The 15,346-nt window shown below is 47.5% G+C and overlaps 1 protein-coding gene across 3 annotated transcripts in view; it reads left to right on the top strand.

Annotated features, from left to right (window-relative positions):
- PLEKHG4 (pleckstrin homology and RhoGEF domain containing G4) overlaps nt 1-15,346 on the top strand; it is a 90,252-nt gene that overhangs the window by 16,678 nt on the left and 58,228 nt on the right. For all 3 annotated transcript variants that reach the window (XM_068411162.1, XM_068411163.1, XM_068411161.1), the window contains exons 3-4: nt 5,995-8,155; nt 13,363-13,578. In XM_068411162.1, coding sequence (XP_068267263.1) covers nt 5,995-8,155; nt 13,363-13,578 — 2,377 coding nt within the window. The remainder of the gene's footprint in view (nt 1-5,994; nt 8,156-13,362; nt 13,579-15,346) is intronic.

Here is a 15,346-nt window from a genome sequence, read left to right as displayed (position 1 = left end):
GCACTGCCTGGCAGCCAATGGGAGGACAGCTGAGGCTGCAGCAGCCAATAGGAGCATGGGGCTGCCTTGATGGGCGTGGTGGTCTTGGCTGAGCAAGGGCCTGTGGGAGCAGGAGGTGCTGAGGTGAGGTGGGCCCTGAGGCGGGAGAGGTGTGAGGGCGGTTGGCTCTGAGGGACCCTGAGGTGGGAGAGGTGTGAGGGCGGTTGGCTCTGAGGGGCCCTGAGGCGGGAGAGGTGTGAGGGCGGTTGGCTCTGAGAGTCCCTGAGGCGGGAGAGGTGTGAGGGCGGTTGGCTCTGGGGGCCCTGAGGCGGGAGAGGGGTGAGGGCGGTTGGCTCTGAGGCGGGAGAGGTGTGAGGGCAGTTGGCTCTGAGAGGCCCTGAGGTGGGAGAGGTGTGAGGGCGGTTGGCTCTGAGAGGCCCTGAGGTGGGAGAGGTGTGAGGGCGGTTGGCTCTGGGGGCCCTGAGGCGGGAGAGGTGTGAGGGCGGTTGGCTCTGAGAGGCCCTGAGGTGGGAGAGGTGTGAGGGCGGTTGGCTCTGAGGGACCCTGAGGCGGGAGAGGTGTGAGGGCGGTTGGCTCTGAGGGGCCCTGAGGCGGGAGAGGGGTGAGGGCGGTTGGCTCTGAGAGGCCCTGAGGTGGGAGAGGTGTGAGGGCGGTTGGCTCTGAGGGGCCCTGAGGCGGGAGAGGTGTGAGGGCGGTTGGCTCTGAGGGGCCCTGAGGCGGGAGAGGGGTGAGGGCGGTTGGCTCTGAGGGACCCTGAGGCGGGAGAGGTGTGAGGGCGGTTGGCTCTGAGGGGCCCTGAGGCGGGAGAGGGGTGAGGGCGGTTGGCTCTGAGAGGCCCTGAGGCGGGAGAGGGGTGAGGGCGGTTGGCTCTGAGAGGCCCTGAGGCGGGAGAGGGGTGAGGGCGGTTGGCTCTGAGAGGCCCTGAGGTGGGAGAGGTGAGGCCAGTGGGCCTTGGAGGGGCTCAGGGTGCTGGCGGCCCCCCAGGCTGGCCTGGAGCATGGGGCCAGGCAACATGGAGGCAAGGGGGCTGGTGGTGGCTGAGGTGTCCTGTTGGAGAGGGAAACCGGTGTGGTGGGGCTGTCCTACCCATGCAGCACTGTCTGGGGAGGTGGTGCAGGGGCAGGAACCGTGTTTGGAACCACCCTCCTGGCACAGGCCCAGAAATGGGGGAGGGCTCGGGGCCTGCCTGGCACTCCCTGGCCTGCCCAGAAGCCACAAGGTACAGGGGTGGTGGGGGTGGTGGGGCAGCCACCTCCAGTGAGGGGCTGCCCAGGGCTCAGCGTTAGGTATCGGGGGGCTTTTGCTGAGGTGTGACATGTCTGGGAGAGTGGGCAGCAAGAGGCAGAGTGCAGGCACAGGCCTCAAAGAGCACAGCTGGGTGGGTACCTTCAGCCTTTCCTCCTTGCTTGTGACCCGTTCTGGCCCTGCCTCATGATTTTGTACTTTCAGGATGGCAATACAGGGAGATCAAGGGAAGCTCTAGGTACCTTGTACTGTCTTTAGAGGTGGGCCCAGGTGAGTCCATATTTCAGTTAGAATTCTGCTTGTTTGAATTTTTGTTGCTGAAAGTTATTTCTTTCATTTGTTGTGGACTCCTTCTCTTCCCCAAACCTCCGCTGTGTGCCCCTTCTTTTGTCTTCACTGTCTGAAATCACAGGACTAATTCTTGTTCTTTAAAAGTTTTGTCTGCTTTTTAGAGAGTCTAAACAGAAGCAATGTTTCCTCCTTAGTTTGTAGTTTAGCTGGTCCATGTGAGCTTTTCTTAAGGGGGGGAAAAAAAAGTAACTCCTGTCTGAATGGCTGCTGTAGGAAATCTTGAGAGTGCTACATCTTTTTCTCAGCCTCTGCAGTGACAAAAGTGTAAGTGGCTTCATGAAGTATTAGACAAGGTCGTAGGCTTCAGCTGGGCATATTAAAATCAATAGTCCATATGTGATCCCCAGGGACTAGAGAGGGGTGTGTGGAGGGGTGTGCCAAGGGGTCTATGTCTGCTCAGCACAGAGTAAGAAACCAGATTTTGCCCCTGGCCTTCATATGACATGCTGGGGTGTTCCAGCACAGCGATCTCCGTAGCTCTGGGAGCTACCACCTTAGTGCCATCTTTGTCGTTGGAGCCCAGCTCTTTCCTCAGAGGCAGCTTTATTCCTGGCTGCAGCCATTGGGCGTGGAGTCTGTGCCTGGCGCTCCTCTGACAAGCCTGGTTTGGCTCGGTAGTGATTGGACATGAGAAGAGCAAATACTTAAGCCTCAAAGTGAAATGTTAGAACAACTGAAATAAGCCTCTTCATGTAATCTTCCCTTTGAGTGATTTTTGAAGCAGGAGCAGCATGAGGATGCCCCACTTCTAAAGTTCTAAAATTTAAATGTTTAGGCTACTGAAGGACTTACATTCCTGCTTGGGCATTACTCTAGCTCTTGCTGCAGTTTAGACTGTGGCTTTGTAGGGTTTTTCAGGAACTTCAATGCGTTCTGCTTTTTGGTTTGGGGGATTTTATTGCTGAGTTTTCTTCCACTTGTCAGTCAGTAGGCAGACAGGTCAGCCTCTGCATCCAGACTTTAGCAGGAACTCTGTGTCAGGTAGTTGCAGATGGAATTCAGCTTTCTGTTTATGCTGCTGCTGATGGTGTTTCTCACTTTTCAGTCGTATAAACTATTTGTAGTAATTTGGGAACTAATCTTTTTTTAGTCTGCCTCTTCTTCCCCCCAAAGGCCCTTAGTAAAGATGGCCTCAATGTACCTCCTAGGAAATAGTCTAATGGCAGAAGAAGGGTTGATGTGGTCTGGTGTAGGGTGCAATTGGGTAGTCTTTTCTGGAAAATAGCACATTGTTTTTGTATAAAACCTTGTGTACAAAATATTTGGCTTGGGCATTTACTGTAAGAGATATCAGCTGTATTGACCGAGGTGCTGTGTGAGTCTTGAGCTTGAGGGAAAAGTCAGTGAAGTACGTATGGCCTGAGACTTGCTGGAGCCAGTAGCAACTTCTGCGCAGTGTGTGCTGTAAGAGGAGGTCTTGGCTTGTTGAATTCAGCCATGCTGTGCAAGAAAGGGAGTAACTGGTGTAGAGGCGTCTGTGTCTTGGAGATCAGAAAGCACGAGGACATAGGACTGCAAAGTTTAGTAGTGATACAGTGTGTAGCTACAACAGTAAGTCACATGCACGGAGTGCACAGAAATAAAACTTCTGTGACTGAAATGGAAACGGAATTGACTGTGTTGAAGAAAAGGGACTGGCTGGTCTCCATCCTGGAACACAGAAGAAGTTACAGTGTAATGCTCGATGTCTGATAACAGGGACTTTTATTGAATCTGTTAAGTCAGGGCTAGTAACAAAACACAGAGAGCAAGCTAAGTGTACAACAAGCACTGAGCAAGGACTGAATTAACTGGCCCATGAGAAACTGGGTAACGTTTTCTCATGTGGTTTGCTCCATGGCAGGTAGCGTAAGACCAGCCTTTTTCATCAACCAGCTCTCTAGAGAGAAAAGTTTCGTTGTCTAATCCCTTCCGTAAAGGACGCATTATGGAGTCATATGGAAAATTAATGACTGTGTCAAAGGGATGGAGGTTTATGCAAGTATTGCAGGATGGGTAACAAACTGGTGAAAGGGAGAGTGTTTGCACTGCAGTGAAAACTGCGTTGGAGGCAGGAGTCATGAGACACACATTATTCCTCATCCATGACCTTGGCATAAAAAGTAAGAGTATGCAGATGACAGATATTTATGATGAAACCAGCCTGGGAGACATGAGCAATAACATAAAGGAGGAGGAGGAGGGTCATAAGTGTATTACACAAGATGAGCTCTAAAACTTTGCATGTAAGTTTTTATAACAGTCCATTCAGGGGGCAAGCCTGTGCCTCCACAAAGTAACAGGCAGAATTTCTGTTGTGAAATCAGTTTGGAAGGAAAAACTAGCAGGTGACTGGGTTACCATAGGGGTCTGACTGGAAGACAAGGGTGATCTTAGCGTTAAGAGATGCTTCTAGCGCAGATGGGAAGTGTTGGTGCCGTTATATGCAGCGTTTTGCAATGCTTTGCACAATGAGAAAGTGGAACAAAGAAATGTTTGGGGTTTTTTTTTAAAAAAAAAAAAGGCATCACCAAGGAGGTGCTTCAGGCAGGCCTAAGAGATGGTCAAGGGAGATGTGTTAAGGTGATGTGACGTGGCTTAATAATTTTAAGCCATGTGAACACATGCAGAGAATAAGGTCCAGGGTTGAGGAAGAGGAATTATTGATTCTGAAGGATGATTTGGGCTTTCAAGCCACTGAGCAACTTTGCATCAGGTGCAGTGAGGATAAGAAACCTGGCTGGGCTGAAGGTGAAGCTTGATGAACATAGGGAAGAAATTACTTAATACCATTACCTGTTGTTTCAAGGTGTGTGAGGATCCAGGAGATTCCTTCCAGTCCTGTGGTTTCTCTCCTATATGGCAAAATATTTGAATTAAAGTATATTCTTTCATCTGTCTGGCCTGCAGAATACAGCGTTTTTAGAAATTGCACTCTCTGTCAGGATTTCCATGTGACCATGTAAGAGAAACAAGATAAAATGTTTGAAGTCTACTGCTGCCAATCCTAAAGTCTTTGGGCTTCCAGATGATGGCTTTCTAATTTAAGTATTGCATCTGATACAGTGAATCCTGTCTAAACCCTTGTTGTGACAGAGATGAAATTAATCGTGAAACTGATGGCTTATGTCATGGCTCAGTTTAAATCTTACTTTACCCAAACAGAATCAAGTTCAAAGCAGTGATTTTATTTTTTGAAGTTGTGATAAAGCTGTAAATAATTGAGTCAAGGCAGCTCAGCCATGAAACTTCAGTTCTCTTACTTGATTGGGATTTGTCTGAGACTTGTTCTGAGTGCTGCTATGTTTTGGGAATGAGATCTGTGTTATGCTGAGTGTGGTTCCTCACAGCTTGCTGATGGGACTTGCTGCCGCCTTTCTCTCTAGTCCTGCTGTGCTTTCCTCATTTGCTGCCTCCTTTCTCCTGCTTTGTCTTCGCAATATCTCCTTCCATTCACTGGTAGGTTGCAGCCATCCCTTGCTGCTGTATCTCATGTAACATGTCTCCATGCACAGGCTCTTGCCAGCACCAAATGAGGGATGCTTTTTACCTGGCTCTGTGCTTTTCAATCTGGCTTAACCAAAATCAAGTGGGACGTGCTGCATGCTCCAGCAGAACACATTAGAGAATAAAAACAAGTCCTTAGGCAGACCTTGGCATTTTCATTCTGCATTCAGGCCTCAGCAAAGCTTTTCATTACCTCCCTTCCAGCAGACCTCAATCTAAAGACCCAACACTGCTTCACCAGAGAAAAGACGTTTTGTGGCGCCAGGCGATGAGGTTTCTGCATCTACAACCTCCTCCTGGCAGGTTGGTATCAAGTGTACCTGGTACAACCTAGAGCTCGCTGTGGATGCTCTGGAAATGATGTGTAGTATTTCGTCACCTTCTCTGTCAAGGCTGTGGATGGTCTTTAGTTGAGGACAGTGAATTTTGTCCATGCGTTGTAAGCAGGCTGCTGTCTGCCTGTGTTTCTCTGAAGGCGCTTGGTTAGGGATGATGTATGGTCTGAATTTTCACTTTCTTAGTCAGTCCAGTCGGTCCTAAGGAGTCAGAAGTGAGGTAGAGACAGGGTCTTCTGGCTTAGGCAGTGGGAGGTGAGAACTCCCAATTTCTCTACCCTGGGGTTCTGGGGCTTAGACCTCTGCCTGCCTGTGCTGACCCAGCTTTAAAACAGGGCTGACACTTCTGGCAGCTGGTTCCTGAGGTGCTGGTGATTTGTGTTGGTAGCTTTTCTTGTTTCTGCTTCTTAAAGAGAAGACCTCAGTATGGAAAACTCCCCTACACTAATAACCAAAGACCCTAAATTCAACTGTTCTATTGCTACAGCTGTGAAAGAGAAGCATTGATCTCTCCTGTCCAAAAGCTTGAGCTGAGATCTGTTCCTGATGCTGAAAGCACTTTCTCTTTTCTCCGTAGGTTCAGTACTGTGGCTTGCTGTTTCGCCATGAGGGCTGGCCCCTGTGTGTTCATGAGAAGATTGTAGTCCAGCTGGCTTCCATTGACTGGCGAATCTTGAAGCCTGGTGACTTCTACCTGCAGGTGGTCCCCTATCTCAAGAAGTCTCCACGAATTGTATTGAAATGTTTGGCAAAAGACAAGCATAATGTAGAGGAAGTTGTGATTCCAGAAGTCTCCTATACCTCTATTTTTAGTCTGGAATGGCTGAGTACTATCAATGGGGAGCGGATGGATATAGCACTGGAAAATTGTTTACTAACCACTGATGATAAAATATTTCGTGTCCCCTGGGATAAAGTGGTTAATCCTGAATTTATAAACAAACCAAAAATAATTGAAAACAATATCATCTCTCCAGAAATAACAGAGGAACCTTCAATTTTGTGCCTACCTATGGACCATGCTGAGTGCAGTTCACCAGACCTAGGATCTCAGTATCTACAGGAACAAAGTCCAAATCAAGACAACCTGGTCGTTAGCAGCACAACTCCACAGTTGAGTGAAGCTCTTGTCAATGGTGTCTGTACAAGTCCTGTGCCTCAAGAGAACTTGAAAAGTGACCTTGAAGGGGAGTACGTTGAGCTGACAGACATTTCACTGCCCAGGTTTGGGCCACAAACAGGTTCTTTAACGCAGTCACTAGCTTTAAGTTATCTAACTCAGCCCAGAACACGAGTGAATGCGTCTAAAGGCAAGCAGAGATTTATTGTCGCCCAAGACAGTAGCTACTCCAAGAACTTAATTCAGTCAGCACTTATGCAGAAGGAGCACTGTCAGACGGACGCTCTGAGGACTTCTTCTACAGAAGTGCTCCAAAATGTCATTCCGTTGGAAAGCAACAAAATGATGGCACATGGTGAGCTGTCTCCAGAAGGTCAGCTGGTATCAGGTGGCCCTGGAAACATGGGGAATAGCTTTCCTGTGGCCGAGTCTCCTGCCTGCAGTGCAGAAGAATCATCTTCAGAGCAGGAGACCTGCAGCGAACACTCAATAGACTGGCAATATGCACTGTGCAGCTACAGCGACGTGGGTGCTGGTGTCAACTGCAAAGCACAAATGCCTAGTGCTCCTGGAAATGTGGAAGGAGAAAGTGATGGACCTAGCAGAAATTCTGGTGTTGAAACATCAGACCAGAGCCCAGAAACAATTCTAGATGCTGCTGCTGCTCCTGCTAAAGAGGAGGTGATACTGAGAGGACATGGAGAACCACTGACCGAGGGTCAAAATGAGGTGACACAGATGGATCCCTCTTCTGTGTCTGTCCTGGGACCTTCGGGACCACATTGCACACTAATGGAAGGTTCTAATGTTTCTTGCCAGCACGTCAGTGAAAGTGTTGTGCCAGTCCAGGCCACTACATTGCTTATCACGCCTGAGAGTTCAGATGTAGGTGTGGAGAGAGGCTCTCCTTCTTCAGGGAATGTGGCAGATGTAGGAGCAGTCGGTGCTTGCTGCAGCGATCAGGAAGCAAATCTTAGTTCTCCATTAAATCCTCCAGAACAGAACCAGGGAGATGAATTCGAGCTGGGAAGAAGGGACAGCCCTGAGGAAGTCAAAGAGATTGAAGAAATATTGACTGTAAATGAGAGTCAGACTAGTCATAGTCACTGTTCTGTTGAAGCTCCTACAGACGGACTCTTGTCAGATGGTGAAGAGCAAGAGGGCTCTGCATGTCAGCATAAGAAAGCTGAAGAAGCCATACTACAAACTGCTCTGTCAGCAGAAGGTGATCAGATGGCAGAACAAATACATAACAGTGACTCTTTCATGGGCCCTGATGCACAAGCAGAAGGCTCAAGTCAATTCAGAACCCAGAGGTCTGCAGAGAGGTGTGAGGAACCACAAAGATGGGCAGAAAACCAGGGCCGTAGAAGTGAAGAGAACTCTGTGCTGAACCCAGAGTGTGTTGCAGTACAGGATTTGCAGGGAGGGGAGGAGAACCAGCGAAGTTTTTCTTATGGGGAAAAGTCAAAGACCGTCGCCTTAAAAACACTGGAATCCATTGCAGAGGAACTCGAGGTTGGACCACTGTCCTCGGGACCTGCTGAGGGGGATGATACAGAGCCCACCACTCTGCACTCCCACCAAGAGGCAGCTTCTGGGGCATCGTCTCCTAAAGGTACAGCAACTGGATGTTTGTGTGTTTGTCTGATAACATGGATAGAAAGAAAAGTCCTTCAGAGGTACTGCTGACAAGTACGTCTGCTGGGAGGCTTTGGGGTAATAGCACTAACTACAGGAAAGTGATGGAGTTGTCATTTTTGTGGCTTGAAATTCACTTTCTCGTCACAGGTTTTATTGTAGGTAACTTTGTTTAATAATTCTTTGCAAATTTACAGCAGCACAGAACAAAGTTCCAGTGTAAAAGACTCTTAATTTCAGTTGATCTGATTGCTGGTGACCCCCACCCGTTACATTAATCGTGTGCACATTATGGATGCACGCAATAGGAATGCGTGAGAAGAGAATGTCTAACTGTGAGCCTTTGGTAGTTGCAAATTGGCTTTAGGAAGATAGTTGTGGCAAGAGGAAGCAGCAGTGGATGCCACAGTCAAATACTAGCTGTGTGACATGACCTGAAGATCCCCAAATGTGTGTGCTGGTGACTGATTTAAGCAGCGAACTGTGGAGTGCGGGATGCTCCCCCTCTTCCCTCCCTTCCCCTCCAGCATGCTTTCTTCAGCTTGGTTATGTTTCCAGTAGGAGCTTTTAAACTTGAGTGGGAGAGCACAGAGAAATTAAGCATCTAACTTCAACTCAAACAATATGTTCAAGCAGGTATTGCCCAGACTTTGTGATGCTTGGGTTCCTGTGCTGGAGCTGTGCTCCTTCAGAAGGAACTGAACAGGCAATCCAGGCCTCTCTGCCTTTTGCACCAGGCTGTAGACAGGCAGTGTGTAATGGCATGGACACGGTGCTGGCTTTGCCTAGCTGTGCTGAGCCTGGAAAGCTGTAGCTAGATATGCAGATCACATCGAGAAGCGTGCGTGTGGTGGGGGCGGGTGAAACGTGCCATTCCAGTTCAACAGCTCTCATTCCCTGAGACCCCTGGCTAGGAAAATTACCCAGCCTGAAATATTAGAGTGAGGGCCCTTGAAAGGGTTGGAGGTACAAACCCACACTGCTAGAGCACGTATGACCCTGTGGGGGAACAGAGCGAGGGCTGGTCGTCTTGGGACGGGCTGCCAGGGTAATGCTTGTGCTGCTCCTGGTTTGTGTGGATGAGAGCCTACATCAGCGCTGCAGCACTGCTCCGTTTGGCTGCAAAGCTCCTTTCTCAAGTGTCCCAAAGTCACGTTGTACCTGATGCCTTAGCGTCACCTCCTAATGGAGCTAAAGTGTCCGTTGATTAAAAGGAAATTTCCTTAACACCTGCACCAAAATATCTTAATTCCATAATTAGGCAGGCCCACGATTGCCAGGCGTTTCTGATACTCTTGGAGTGACAAGTATTTCTCTTCTGTGAAATGCAGGGGTCAGCTCAAAAGTTTCTGTTTCTGAAGCGTGCATCTCCCTGAGCATCTACCACCAGGAGCAGAAAAAAAGACGTCACCTTCTGGCTATCCATAGCTCTTGGGGGATGTATGCCAGTAAATAACCATGCTGTGGGCATCTGTTCCCCTGACCAAGCTGAACCTGACTTGACTCCATGTTTGCACGAGAGTGGACCTCAGAAAACCTAGGCTGTGTCAGGTGCTGGGTGTACACCTTCCTCATGGTCCAGTGGCTGCTTGTTTGGTATTCCCATCTTCTCTGTCTAAAATTAGCCAGGTCCAGCTTGTGTATGAGATAATAAGTGTGATGTTTTTGCTGCTCCACAGGACGAGTCTTGGCCGCTGCTGTGGATTTCAGCAATGGCAGACCCCTGTGGTGTATGTGTGGAGTTTGTTTTTAATGAAAGACAATTTAAATGTTTCTGGGGATTTGGCTGAAATCAGTGACATATTCATGGCCCAATTCTGATGATGATAAACTTTCGCATTGCAGTTAAAAGAAAACAACAAACCTGTTATCTCAGAGTTTGTAAAGCAAAAGAAACAACCGAAATCACCAGAAAACCCCCCAAACCAACAACTAAACTCTTTAAGGCCCAGGGCAGCTGAAATGTCTGTTTATGCCGGGAGTATTTCTTAAACACTGTAGCTGGAGCTGTAATAAACTTAATCCATTCAATTACATTTGATTGCTTTGAGATCCAAACAAGCCACCCCCTTATCTAGCCCCATTAAACCTCAGAGATACAATAAGAAGATAATTCAGAGATAAACTTACAAAGTGAAGCAAATGTCCTACTCTCAGTCCTACAAACGGCCTTTTCTCTTCCAGCTGGTCTTTCTGCAGGCAAATTAAATTCTCTCTAACTGTCTCTGGTTGGGGTCATTTTGCTACTATGATTGGAAACTGTGGGTATCTTGCCTAAACTATAAATAACAGCAAAGCTTAAGCTTTACTGGGCCAGTGAGATCTGCAGTTCACACCTCAATAATAGTGGGCAGACGTGTGATTTGCTCTCTGGGAGGCGGAGGAGCTTGCTTGTTACGGCAGACTTTGTAGATCATGTCAAAAATACCCATTCAGAACTGGGGCATCTGAGTTTGCTGTGGCTGCAGATTTTTTCCTTGTCCTTTAACTCTCTCCCCTTCCTCCCACTCCCAGTCACAAACTGAGCTTATTTTTCTGCACAAATATGATCTAATTTAGAAAGATTTTTGAATAAAATGTGAGCTGGTTTGAGTTGGTGGCTTAAAATTTACACTAGTTCCATTCACAGAAAATCTGTCTGCTGTTTTTCCCCTAATAACTAACTTTAAGAGAAAGTGAATTTTGAAACTTTGCAGCTCTGGAAATAATTCCTGTATTTCGTGGGTGGAAAATATCTTGATATTCAAGAAATTGGCTGAAAAGCCACACTGGGGCATATTCAGCAGCACCTGTTAGGGCGTTCCGTTCCCTCTCCCTCTTACTACGTGATATTAGCATAGATGGTGCTGGGGCAGTTTGTTGGAAAAATGCTAATGTCTCTTTGAAATGCACACAAGCAAATCCTCTTCTACCACTTCCTTAACCTCGGGGAAAGGTGGAACCTGCAAACACCAAATTCAGATGTCCCAGTTCTCAGTTTGCTTTTTGATGTAATCCTCCGCATTCTACAATTTCCGCTTTAGTGTCTCCACCCGACTGCAAATAACAAACAGTGTGCTTGGGCCTGTTGGGAGAGAGGTGGGGTCTGCACATCTGAACTGAGCCCGAGAAGCTTAGGGAAGAGGTTGGTTTGGGCAAGATGTACGTAGTCTGGAGGCTGCACAACTCCAGTGAGGTTTCCCTGAGGCTGAAAAGCCCCAGTACCAGGAGCAGGTATGGTGGGCTGAGCAAAATGCTTCTCTCTTCTAGTGTTTGGGAGCTGCTACCTCATGTCTAAGAGATATCCAAGGCAGAGCTGCCATGTACATTTATGTCTTTCTCTTGTGCTGGTATGGTACCTTCAATATAGCTATGCTCCCTTTCTTGTCTTCTTTAAATGCCACCTTTTGGTCCTCTTTGCAGGCTTTCTTCATTTAATGCAGATTCATTTACTACAAACTGTGTGGTTCTTCGTATTGCCAGGCCTTACAGCTCCTAGAAGATGTTCTCCTAGAAAGTCTGTCACCCTTTAATGTGAAACTGTCGGGGTGTGACTTATGTGGCTTGGTGATCTTCAAGATAGCCCATCTACAGGAGATCAGTGCCCCTCAAAAATGCTGATTCAGGAAGATCTAGCAGCGTTGGCCAAAGCGAATGACCTCCTCCATCACTGGGAAGTGGAGGCTGAGGTAGTATTAGGAACAGGACTGAGCTCTGGTGCATCCCAGAGCTGTGCAGAGCCCTGAAGCCATCGCAGCAGCTTATGTGGTCAAATGCAGTAGCTGCCAAGCGGGGTCTCAGGGATGCTCCCTCAAGAGGGGTGTTACCAAAGAGTAACGAGCAACTACTCCATCATGGCCTTGGTGCAGAGCCCTGGAGCCCCTCCTAGTTTCCCCCCACTGTCGGATAATTTTCCGCAGTGAGCTGTGCTGCTCAGGGCACTTCTCTCACCCGCTTTAGCAATTTTGAAAGCAGTTTGGGCTGAGCCTCAACCTGTAAATCTCCTTCACTGCTAAAACTTGTATTGAAAGCCACTTCAAGGACTGCTTTGTTCCTGGTCCTGCTCTTTAATGAAGTATTGGAAGCTGTTAGTAAATAAACTGAGTCAAGTGTCAGCGTTGTTGATGCAGCAGGAAGGCAGGATGGTTGAAGTCAATTTTAAAGAGCAATTAAAATGTCTTACTTCATAGCAAGCAAATAAATACTCCGCTGTCTTATTTTTCCTAAAGAGAGGTTGATTTTTTGTTGGTAGATGTTGAAGTATCAGGACGTGCAGCAAAGTGTAGCCTTTTCTCCAGTGTATCTTTCTGCCAAGCAGTGGGATAGCCTAGCTCTGTACTTAGGATGCTAAAGACTGATCCTTGAAGACATATTGTTGGCTCCCAATCCTTATAATGTTGGGGAATGGGGAATAACACTTCTTACACAGTAGGTAGATTTTAAATTTTTTTTCTTCTCTCCAGCTACTTTTACATGAAAATTGAAACTTGATAAAACTAGCATTAGTTTCCATGTAGTAGTTAAAATAATTTTAGAATTAAATGATACTGATACTTTGTACTTTAGAGCTGGGGTGTCACGCAAAGGAAGCGTGTTCTTCTGCTCTGAAACAGCTGATTAGTGTAATCATCCTATTCTTCAGGGTTTTAAAATAGGTTTCTGACTTCCACATTAACAGTTAATTAAAAAAATCTGGACGAGCAGAACAAGGTCTCTTTGGCTAATTTCCAGCTGATTTGTCAGCCTTGAGTTGACTTCATATTTTCAGGAACTAATCTGCAAGTGGTGCTGGGGGAGTAATTCTGCTCTGATGGAGCAGCTCTCCCTGTCAGAAGGTGCTTTATCACTTCAGCGTGCTCAAGCTGCTGGAGCTTAGCCAGGGACTTGCACCGCGCCAGACTTTCGGGCTGTGAGCAGGCATGTACTGCTTGATGTGGTACCTTTAAAAATGGCTTTGACTACAGTAATCCCGCTCTGAGTTGAGTTTTTGTAACTTGCAAACTTCACAATAAATTGGTTTATTTTTTTAGAATTATAGTAATGTTCATGTTATAACTGGTTTTGGAACATGCGTACTATTGGCACGAGGACTGGAGGAGCTGCAGAGTGCTGGGGCTGGGGGCACGTCCCTCCCCAGTCTGGTACTTACCAGGGACCTTTTGGGTGGAGCTCTGCTCGAGCTTCTGACTGCTGCTTGTCTTACAGGGATGGTGTCGGAAGGGGCAGAGACCAGAAAAGAAGCAACTGGCACAGATGTGTTGAAACCAGTGAGTGAAGTCTGTGCCCTGGAGGAAACCTCAACAGCTACTACTCCCCTGACGTCCCCAGCGTTTCGGAGTGCCTGGGGTGGTCGGTCTGCACCTTCCATAGTCAAGGATGTGAACCCAGAAGTGCTCAGGAGCGGAGTTGCCTGCCTGCCTGGTGAGTAGCTGAGCCAGAATGTGTCTGGGAAGCATGGTTTGTAGGAGGGCAAGGGAGATGAGCCTCTGCAGCACGGCAGACTGCTGCCAATTCCATTTATTTCACCCCAAACCTCTCCAGAAGCAACACTTCATGAATCCTCTGGATGGGAAGGACAGGAAGTAGAACTTCCCTCTCCTGAAAGTAATGTTAGCTTGCTCCCAGGAGTCTCAAAATGTTAACCACACACATGAGTCAGAAATGCCAAATCTGTGGGCTCATACTGGTAGTTCAAACAGAGAAGAGTGAGGGTGCAGCTAATGATGGGCTGGTGGGCCTGACATCAGACCTGGTTGAAACAATAGGAACTTGATTCACTTGGTAGCTAATTAAAGGATAGGAGTGTAGAAGATGCTATTTGACACTGCTCTTGTAAAACCAGTTTTATTCTTGGTAATTAGAAGTTTGGTTGATTAAATGTAGCTGCCTAGATAAAATAGATTTTTAGAAAACATTTGATTTCATGACACATAGTGTTGAAAGGAATATCCCAGTGAAGTGTGCCTGAACAATGTGCGGGGGGAACGATAGCATAGCTAAACAGCAGATGACAGAACTAGCTATCAAGGGAGGACGTCCCAGAATTGTTCTGGGAGATCAGTTGTAGGTCAAACGTTACTCAGTGTTTGCATCTGATATGGCAGCGAGTATCAAATTGCTGCAGGTAAAACTTCTGCATGGGAGAAGAGCGGTAAACGAAGCTGAGGCTGTTGGACAGAGCAGCCGGGACCGCTTGGTGTGCAGGGCCCACACAAGAGGCCTTTGTGTTTAACCAAAGACAAACTAAAGCAGAGGAAGCGAGATCTACCTCCGTGGTGCAAAACAGCCCCTTGGCAGCATCTGTGAGCCGCCCCTGTGGGCTTGCTTCCTTCCACAGCCAGCGAGAGGGTTGTCCAGTGCGGGGCAGTGGCATTTGATGAGCTCAGGAGCCAGGTACGAGTGGAAAATTGGCCAGAGAGCAGAGACCTGTGCTGTGTGGAGAAGTTGGGAAGGAGAGCAGAAAGGCAGCACAGGATTTCCCACTCAGTGCTGGGGCCGCAAGGCCCATTTTGACCTCAGATGTGTAAAGGAGAAGGGATGACTAGCCAGATTAAGAAGGTGATTTTACCTCTGTGTGCTTGTTGGTGATGCCTCTCAAATAGTTTGGGCTGTCCTGACGCCTTTGTTGTAAAAGGAAATGGTGAACGTTGGAGGTGATGCAGAGAAGGGTGACAGCCCTTTCTGGTAACTGAATTGGATGTCTTATGGCAAGAGACTGAAAGGTTGTTTATCTCATAAGATGATTGAAAATGAGGTGAAAACACCTTTGTGCAGGGAAGGAGGAAAGGGAAATAAGACTTTTCCAGTCTTCTGGACAAAGATGAAATGAGAAACCGAGTGCAGGGCAGAGTTATGGTACATTCAAACATGTAATTTTGCATTGGGAGGTAGATTTCTAGAACAAATTCCAAATGAGGACTTCCAGTTTTCTGGGCTGCTGATCAGGTTGGACGCTTTTATGCTGTGTACAACAGCCAAAAACTTACAGGGTTTGAGAGAGCGGGGTCTTTAAGAGAAGCTCATAGTCCATGCTATTGTAGAAGCCTGACTGTGATCTAATGATATAATAATTACATGAGAAAGGATAACTTTTATAATGACTAGTGAATGAGAGCTAATTAATAAACTAGTAGCTGATGGAGTTAGGAACACATTTTCCTTTCAGGAGAGTTTCATTCCCCGCATTCTG

The sequence above is a fragment of the Nyctibius grandis genome, chromosome 12 (assembly GCF_013368605.1).
Source record: "Nyctibius grandis isolate bNycGra1 chromosome 12, bNycGra1.pri, whole genome shotgun sequence".
NCBI lineage: Eukaryota > Metazoa > Chordata > Aves > Nyctibiiformes > Nyctibiidae > Nyctibius > Nyctibius grandis.
The sequence above is the reverse complement of the archived record's forward strand: the minus strand, read 5'-3'. Positions and strand labels throughout refer to the sequence as shown.